At 35.9% G+C, this 9,535-nt stretch overlaps 1 protein-coding gene across 1 annotated transcript; it reads left to right on the top strand.

Annotated features, from left to right (window-relative positions):
• The first annotated feature begins 16 nt into the window (after nucleotides 1-16).
• LOC120423999 (uncharacterized) lies at nucleotides 17-8,305 on the top strand. Its single transcript, XM_039588010.2, has 7 exons — nucleotides 17-616; nucleotides 676-912; nucleotides 4,975-5,217; nucleotides 5,270-5,500; nucleotides 5,562-5,801; nucleotides 7,004-7,474; nucleotides 7,534-8,305. Exons 1-7 carry the CDS (start codon nucleotides 111-113, stop codon nucleotides 8,102-8,104), a joined length of 2,499 nt encoding a protein of 832 aa, XP_039443944.1. The 5' UTR covers nucleotides 17-110; the 3' UTR covers nucleotides 8,105-8,305.
• The last annotated feature ends 1,230 nt before the right edge of the window (nucleotides 8,306-9,535 follow it).

The raw sequence follows: 9,535 nt of genomic DNA, 5'->3' as shown, positions 1-9,535 counted from the left end.
CTCAGTAACCTTGTCCTGCTTTACTTCATTTTCAGTCAAAATTCTGACAGAGTGGACTAAATTACAGTGTAACGCATTTTAAAAATCAATAAAAAGAAAAATCCCTTAAAATGGATCCATCAAAATCCAAAAACGAAACCCCCAATCCGGCCACCAACCCTCCTCCACCCACGAAACCCGCCACTCCTGCCAATCTCGAAGGCGTCCAAGCAATACCAATGCCACCCCCGTCAACCTCCACCCCCGATCTGGCTCCAGTCAACCGGCGCGAGTACCTGGCCCGTCCAAAGGTCGTCCACATCGAGGACACCCTGAAGCGGTTCGACGCCCTGCTCGACACGAAAAGCAAAACCAACCTCCAAAAGTTGGCCTCCGAGCAGCGGAAGTCGCGGGCGGTGACCATTCGCGACCACGTCAGCTGCGCCAGTCCGGTGCCGGAGGTTCGTCCGCGGCCAGCCAGTGCCATGGACGACAAGCAGCGAGAGCAGTACTTCCGAGGCCTGTCGGAACCCAAGGCGTACTGTTTGAACGACACTTTGCAGCGGTTTGGAGAGGTGCTGGACGACTCTAGAAGGGCGAATCTGGAGGAAAACGTGGGGAAGCTGCTTTCGGCGAGGTTTGAAGATCTTAAACTACGATGAATCTAGAGTTATTTAAAAAAAATACTTCCAACAGGGAATCCAGCACTAGCCAGCATTTGAAGTATTGCCCCTCCAATGTGACTATGCAAAAGCCTCCCGCCCTTGGAGTGCCTCCGCCGGGTTACAACGCCCTGGAAGTTGCCAAAAGCAGCAGCATCGCTGATCCACCGCTACGCATCCTGGAGCTAACGCTGGAACGATTTGGACCGCGGATGGCACCCGAAACGAAGAAGGAGTTTGAGTTGAAAGTGCAGGAGTTCAAAGCTCAAAGGTAAAGAGGGTTGATAAGCGAGTTTTTTTTTCGAGAAAATTCGTCTACGTAACCAAATATTTTTCGAAAGATAATGAAAATGTTTGTACATATTTCAAAAAGTCGGCGTATTGTATCCAGTCCAGTCACAATTTCAAATTCATTACAAAAGGTTGTCTCAAAAGCATTAAATAAGGCATTTTTCAAATATTTTACAGAAAAAAGAATCAATTCTTCAAAAAACATTTTAAAAAATTATTTATGTAATTTTTTTTCTTTAAAAATTCTTTATAGCTAACTCCCGAATTTGAAAAAAACGAAAAAACTATCAAAAATACTTTTTATTTGAATGAGATAAATTCTATTGAAAGAAAAAACACGCAGAAATATCTTAGAAAAAATTAAACATAATTGAAAGAATGCAAAATACTTTAAAATATGTTAACCCTCTACTGCCCAAATTTTTTTTTCAAAATTTTTTATTTTTCCCCTGTTCAGGAGGTCATTTTGAGCAAGTTTTGTTCTACGAAAAACTTTACTTCTCTTGTTTTATGTTTTTCTTGTTTCATTTTTAGTATTTTAATTTGCATTTATCTTGTTTAGTTCATGTTAGTTTTTGGTAGTATTTGGCCTACTCTACCACCTCCTATCATTACAGGGGTAGGCGTGGCTGAATGGTTACGCTGTTCGCTTTGTAAGCGGAAGGTTCTGGGTTCGATTCCCATCTGCCCCTATCGAGAAATTATGGAAAGAAGGAATAATTCTGAACACTTGAATATGAACGAAAAATTCATTAGCTCGCGGCGGGGTTCGATCCCCCGTACTTTGGGTCAGCAGACAAAAATGCTAACCACCAGACCATCGAGGCTTAGTTGTCTAGAAGGATTAAGAATGCTATAAGAATCCAAGAAACTTGATTGGAATCTGTGTGAACCTAAGAACAGGAAAATGCAATATTGAATGCAAGTTGAATTCAAGGACACTGGTTGCATAATTGTTAGGCGAATATTGAACTTTCAACACGACCAGAATTCACCACAAAAAGCTTGGTGAACCGAATTGGAAAAGCTTCCAAAAATGAATCCAAGAACATACGAAGAATTAAGGACTATAAATAGATTTGACCGGCCGCATCACTTACCACGGTGAATCCTGGCTTCACACCCATCTTACTAACACCCTCAAACCTCACGTGATACTTTGTCGAAGACGCAGCTGATTTAGCGGTCTTCATCACTCAAGTATCGGACTAAAATTCCTATCCACTTCCCCCGTGTCTTACCACTGGTCGTGGCCGGCGCTGTGATTGGCTAGCATGATAGGGACATTTGAAAGTTGCGAAGTGGTGATGATTGGTTCCTACTCTTCATCTGTGGTCCACGGAGCAATTCTTGGAGGTCCTGGTCAATAACAGAGTAGCAACTACGGGTAGACACCAATGCTATGCTATGCTATGCTCTACCACCTCCTATCATTACATTTTGCCTATCTAATTTTTTCATGTTTTTACAGTAACTTTTTAAATTTTTTGCATGTTTTTCACATTTTCTGCTATAAAATGAAACCATTATCATTTAAATTGTAAATAAATGCGTAGAGGCATAGTCTGGGGCACTAGAAAAATTACTGCATACTTCTTTTTACTTAAAATATAGGAAATGTTAGTAAAAAACACAGCCAAAGTTGACCCCTAAAAAAAATACATTTTTAAAAACATTGGCAAAGTCACATAAAACAAGTCAATCTTCCAACCCTAAAATTTTTCCAAAATTTTAAAAGTTCTTCTTTCCAATGCTTTTTGAAGATCAAAAATTGGTTGAATAAATGATTTTTGGCGATTTTTTAAATCGAAGCCCGTCTAGAGGCGGGGTTGGGTTGTAGAGGGTTAAAATTGAGACTTTATCTCTAAAGTATTTTTTTTTAAACCTGCGAGAATGCTAAAACTCACAGAAATTTTGCAGAAACAAGAGTAAACTAGGGAAACGGCATGTATTTCCATGGAGCACCTAATGTTGGCAGAAAAGCACTTTGACGGTCGATTAAAGCTTTGAAAATAGCGTTTTCAACAAAAGCAAGAAGCGTCCATCAAAAATTTTGCAAAGTAAAATAAAATGCGAACTCAGAAATTTAATGGAATTAGAACTGAATCCTTAACCTTTCTAGCATACAAGGAAACAAGAAAAAAATATTTTGAAAGAGAGCAATTCTTCACCAAAACCGGGGATGTATTTTATTTGTATTTTTTGATTTGGCTCAAACTTTGTGGGGGCCTTCGCTATGACCAATGAAGCTATTTTGTGTTCACCCATACAAGTCTCCATACAATTTTGGCAGCTGTCCGTACAATAATGGTACGTAAATATTCAAACAGCTGTATCTTTTGAGTGAATTTTCTGATCAATTTGGTGTCTTTGGCAAAGTTGTAGGTATTGTTGAGGACTATCGAGAAAAAATAGGTACACGGAAAAAAAATCCCGATTTTTTTTTCGCAAAAACTCAATTTTCCAGAATACTATTTTTTTTATTTTCGAGATTTTTTGATTTTTTAGAAGACAAAACCCGCAACTTTTGAGCCAAAGAGAAGTATGGTCAAAAAATCTGCCGCCGAGTTATGATTTTTTTTTTTAAAAGTGATTTTTGTAAAAAATCGAAATTTCATACAAAAAAAATTTGACCCAATTTTATTATGTAAAATTGAATTTGCAATCAAAAGTACTTTAAAGATTTTTTGATAAAGGGCCCTGTTTTCAAGATATAGCCACCGAAAGTTTGATTTAAGCGAAATATTTGCAGTTTTTCAATTTTTAAAAATAGTGACCATAAATGTACATTTCTGAAAATATTTTTTTGAAAAGTTCAGAAAATTTGCTATAAAATTGTCTAAGACTAAGAGACATTGAAGATTGTACCTCTGGTTGCTGAGATACATAATTTTACATAACAAAATTCGATCAAAATTTTTTTTGTATAAAATTTCGATTTTTTCCAAGAATCAAATTTTTTCAAAATTTTTGTCCCCTAAAACATATAAAAAATCTCGATTGTTAAAAAATACGTATTCTGGGAAATTGAGTTTATGTGAAAAAAAGTTAGTAAAATAATCATAATAAGCAATTTTTTTCCGTGTACCTATTTTTTCTCAATAGTCCTCAACAATACCTACAACAACATCAATTAAAAGCTTTTAGTTCGAAAATTGATGTACTGACTCTGTTGCTCTATGTCTTTTCTTTCTACAGTCCAGATTCGATTATCCGAATGCATTTGAAAAATTTCCTTCATATAATTGAATCCTAAAAAAAATTTTTTTTGTTGTCTTATTTTTGATTGTTGAGAAGCTTGTTATCGTTCATCGTACTATCGATTTTCGGTAAAATTTTGTTCATTTTGACAGATGGTTAACCGATTTAAACTTTACCGATTTTTCAACTGTTGCATTCAGTAAAAACATCTAAGTCTGCAATTATGACGCCTAAACACGTGAATTTTTAAATTATTTTTTTATGATTCGATTATCCGAAGTCACATACAAACCCTTCAGATAATCGAACTGGGGATAATCTAAACTTCGGATAATCGAGTATGGACTGTATAGTGGAAATAAATACAAAATATCATGTCGTTTGGTAGCCATTTTAAAAATTATGAATATTTGAGTTTTTTACAAAAAAAAAACAGCATTTAATGAAAATTGCTTAGTCCTTATAATTTGCTCCATCATAAAAAAAATTACATTTTTACATTTCCGTTGTAAAACTAAATACTTTACCTGTAATTCACGAAATGACGAAACGGCTACATTGCATCACTGAAATAACAGTGCAAAAAAAACTTTGAACATCCATTTCAGTGCTGAAAAGATTAACTTTTCAGCACTCTAATTGAAAAGTAATACTATTCGGAACTGTTCCGAAATATGACACTTATTACACTTTTTTCATTAAAAATAATCATGCAAAAAAAGGTGCTCGTTGCAAAACTTGATATTTTCAGCGCTAGTAAAAACAAAAAAATTAAAAACATGATATTTTTTTTCAATAACTTTTTTTGTCAAAAAGGAGATCAACATTTTTGTATTTCCAGTGATTTCAAATTCAAAGCACACACTGAGAATCACGCCAGAAATGAAAAGCAACCAGAAGCCACGCCACCAATGTCACAAACCTTCCCAGCGGATTACGATCCGGTGGTGGCCGCCGAAACCAGCAAACTGTCCTGGCCAAATCAACACGTGATGCAAGACACACTGACCAAGTTTGGCAGCACGCTCAAGTCGGAGGCCACAAAAAGTATGAAGGAGCGCATCCAGGACCAAAAGAGTCGAAGGTGAGGTCAGATTTGAATGTTGAGAAATTTGAGTAATTTTTACATTTTGCAGACAAGAAACGCACAAACAACACATGCACGACTGCAAACTGCCAGAAGCTCCTCGTGCAGCGCATGTTCGTCCTTCGCCGGACTACGATCCAGTTGCTGTGGCCAAAGCGAGCAAAATTTCGATTCCGAGCAAGCACATTCTAAAGGATACACTGGATCATCACGGAAAAGTGATTAAACCTGATGCGCGAAAAAATATGCAGCAAATGATTAAGGACCGAGATTTGGACAGGTTTGAAGAAGTTTCAAAATTAAAAAATCTCATAAAACTTATCATTGTTTTTTCTCACCAGAAAAACAACCCACAAACAGCACACCGCCAACTGCAAGTACATGAAAAAGGTGCGAGCTGCCACTCCGAAGCGTGTTCCACCTCCTCCGGGGTACAATCCGGCCGAGGTGGCCAAAACGAGCAAGGTATCGAGGCCGAATGAGCACATTCTCAAGGATACCCTTGCTCATTACGGCGGGGTCCTTAAGCCAGCTGCCCGCGAAAGTATGCAGAAGATGATCAAGGATCGCGATTTGGAAAGGTTTGTTGAATGGGTAATTGTTTTCGCAAATCGACTTATCTTTCTAACAAAAACAAAAACAAAAACAAAAACAAAAACAAAAACAAAAACAAAAACAAAAACAAAAACAAAAACAAAAACAAAAACAAAAACAAAAACAAAAACAAAAACAAAAACAAAAACAAAAACAAAAACAAAAACAAAAACATCAACATCAACATCAACATCAACATCAACATCAACATCAACATCAACATCAACATCAACATCAACATCAACATCAACATCAACATCAACATCAACATCAACATCAACATCAACATCAACATCAACATCAACATCAACATCAACATCAACATCAACATCAACATCAACATCAACATCAACATCAACATCAACATCAACATCAACATCAACATCAACATCAACATCAACATCAACATCAACATCAACATCAACATCAACATCAACATCAACATCAACATCAACATCAACATCAACATCAACATCAACATCAACATCAACATCAACATCAACATCAACATCAACATCAACATCAACATCAACATCAACATCAACATCAACAACAACATCAACATCAACATCAACATCAACATCAACATCAACATCAACATCAACATCAACATCAACATCAACATCAACATCAACATCAACATCAACATCAACATCAACATCAACATCAACATCAACATCAACATCAACATCAACATCAACATCAACATCAACATCAACATCAACATCAACATCAACATCAACATCAACATCAACATCAACATCAACATCAACATCAACATAAACATCAACATCAACATCAACATCAACATCAACATCAACATCAACATCAACATCAACATCAACATCAACATCAACATCAACATCAACATCAACATCAACATCAACATCAACATCAACATCAACATCAACATCAACATCAACATCAACATCAACATCAACATCAACATCAACATCAACATCAACATCAACATCAACATCAACATCAACATCAACATCAACATCAACATCAACATCAACATCAACATCAACATCAACATCAACATCAACATCAACATCAACATCAACATCAACATCAACATCAACATCAACATCAACATCAACATCAACATCAACATCAACATCAACATCAACATCAACATCAACATCAACATCAACATCAACATCAACATCAACATCAACAATTCCAGACAAACCACCCACAAACAGCACCTGCACGATTGCAAGCTTGAGAAACCACCCCGAGCACGCGATGTCCGCCCTTCCCCAGACTATGACCCCGTTGAGGTGTCCAAAACGAGCAAGGTATCAAGGCCAAACAAACACATTCTCCAGGACACGTTGGATCACTACGGTCCCATTCTGAAAACAACCGTCCGCGAGAGCATGCAACGAATCGTTGAAGCACTGGACTTGGACAAGAAATCGACCCACCAACGCCACTCCACAAACTGCCACTACATGGCGGACGCCCTGGCTGCAACTCCGCCAAGTTTCCCTCCACCACCCGGGTACAACACGGACGAGGTCGCCAAGACAAGTAAAATTGCCCAACCGTACCGGCATCATCTCCAGGAAACGCTTGACCGCCATGGCCACTCGTTGCCCGAACGAGCCAAGGAGTACCTGCTGAAGATGTTGGAAGAGCAGCGCAATTTGAGGTTAGGTGAAGATTCTATTGAATTTCTTGTTAATTTTGAAAAGTTTTTTCGACTTTCAGAGAGGTCAGTACGCGTTGCCACCGAATCAACTGTCACCTTCCGGAACCTCCGGAACCCCGCGTCCTCCATCATGCCTACAGCGAGAAGAACATCGTCAGCGTCATTGAAAAGTTCAAGGCCAAGCTTAAACGCGAAGCGTTTGACTACCTAGCAAACAACGTCTTCGCCCATCTCCCAGACCTGGTCCTCGCCACGGACATTGCCAAACTCGCTAAGCTCGGCCCCGACCGCCAACGCCTGATCAACGTCCTGTACAGCACGGTAGCGAGTTATAACGGCAAACCGTTGACGGCCCACGACCACGAGTTGTACGTTCACCTGGCCACCGGACTGGCCAGCTTTACCTGGGACGTGATTGATGCGGTGCAGCGGGAAAAGGACGCCGCGGACAAGAAGGAGGCCGATTCCCGGCAGGAAGTTGGCCGCAGCAGCATGACGACGGAGATTTTTGGACGTCTGGCGCGCGATATGGCACACGCGCAGGCGGACCGCAATGTGCTGAAGAGGGTCGAGTCGAGTTTGGTGGGGAATGCGTTGAGGAAGAAGGACCAGGCGGTTCCATCGTTTTGAGAGAGGTTTGGCAGGCTTTTTAAAGCTGCCATCTGTGAGCGAGTGGCGGAACTTGGAATAAGCAACAAAGAGAACAGTAATTTCACGGTTCTACGAAACTTTTCGAAAGCTCCTGCGATTTGAGTTTTGTTGATGAAAAATTGTAAATTGTTTTCAACATAAAAGCAAATTCATTAAAATTTAAAATTTTATTCATAGTAATACTTTGTTGTAATTTTTGTAATTTTTGTAATTTTTGTAATTTTTGTAATTTTTGTAATTTTTGTAATTTTTGTAATTTTTGTAATTTTTGTAATTTTTGTAATTTTTGTAATTTTTGTAATTTTTGTAATTTTTGTAATTTTTGTAATTTTTGTAATTTTTGTAATTTTTGTAATTTTTGTAATTTTTGTAATTTTTGTAATTTTTGTAATTTTTGTAATTTTTGTAATTTTTGTAATTTTTGTAATTTTTGTAATTTTTGTAATTTTTGTAATTTTTGTAATTTTTGTAATTTTTGTAATTTTTGTAATTTTTGTAATTTTTGTAATTATTGTAATTATTGTAATTATTGTAATTTTTGTAATTTTTGTAATTTTTGTAATTTTTGTAATTTTTGTAATTTTTGTAATTTTTGTAATTTTTGTAATTTTTGTAATTTTTGTAATTTTTGTAATTTTTGTAATTTTTGTAATTTTTGTAATTTTTGTAATTTTTGTAATTTTTGTAATTTTTGTAATTTTTGTAATTTTTGTAATTTTTGTAATTTTTGTAATTTTTGTAATTTTTGTAATTTTTGTAATTTTTGTAATTTTTGTAATTTTTGTAATTTTTGTAATTTTTGTAATTTTTGTAATTTTTGTAATTTTTGTAATTTTTGTAATTTTTGTAATTTTTGTAATTTTTGTAATTTTTGTAATTTTTGTATTTTTTGTAATTTTTGTAATTTTTGTAATTTTTGTAATTTTTGTAATTTTTGTAATTTTTGTAATTTTTGTAATTTTTGTAATTTTTGTAATTTTTGTAATTTTTGTAATTTTTGTAATTTTTGTAATTTTTGTAATTTTTGTAATTTTTGTAATTTTTGTAATTTTTGTAATTTTTGTAATTTTTGTAATTTTTGTAATTTTTGTAATTTTTGTAATTTTTGTAATTTTTGTAATTTTTGTATTTTTTTTTCCTTGAAAATGAAAATAGTTATTAGAAATGGTTTTTAAGCGTGTCTTTTAAATACCGTTGTGCATAAAAATTTCCATAAGGGAGCGTTCTTTTATTACGTAACGCTGCTGGGGGGAGGAGGAGGGTCGGAGGCCGTGTTACGCTCTATACATTTTTTTTTAATTTGTGTGGAAATTGTGTTACGTTTCTTTTACTGAAATTTCAGTTGTTTTGACAACCTTTTAACTGAAGTTAAGTAAATTATTTGTCAAAGTGACAAATGTCAGTTAACTG

The sequence above is a fragment of the Culex pipiens genome, chromosome 3 (assembly GCF_016801865.2).
Source record: "Culex pipiens pallens isolate TS chromosome 3, TS_CPP_V2, whole genome shotgun sequence".
In the NCBI taxonomy this organism is placed as follows: domain Eukaryota; kingdom Metazoa; phylum Arthropoda; class Insecta; order Diptera; family Culicidae; genus Culex; species Culex pipiens.
This window is presented reverse-complemented; position numbering and strand designations above follow the sequence as displayed.

Bases quoted from the DNA above. Each gene is read 5' to 3' on its own strand.
- LOC120423999 (XM_039588010.2), top strand. From the start codon at position 111: ATGGATCCATCAAAATCCAAAAACGAAACCCCCAATCCGGCCACCAAC. The intron at 913-4,974 runs GTAAAGAGGGTT...TTGTATTTCCAG, and splicing joins CAGGAGTTCAAAGCTCAAAG to TGATTTCAAATTCAAAGCAC. The intron at 5,802-7,003 runs GTTTGTTGAATG...CAACAATTCCAG, and splicing joins AAGGATCGCGATTTGGAAAG to ACAAACCACCCACAAACAGC.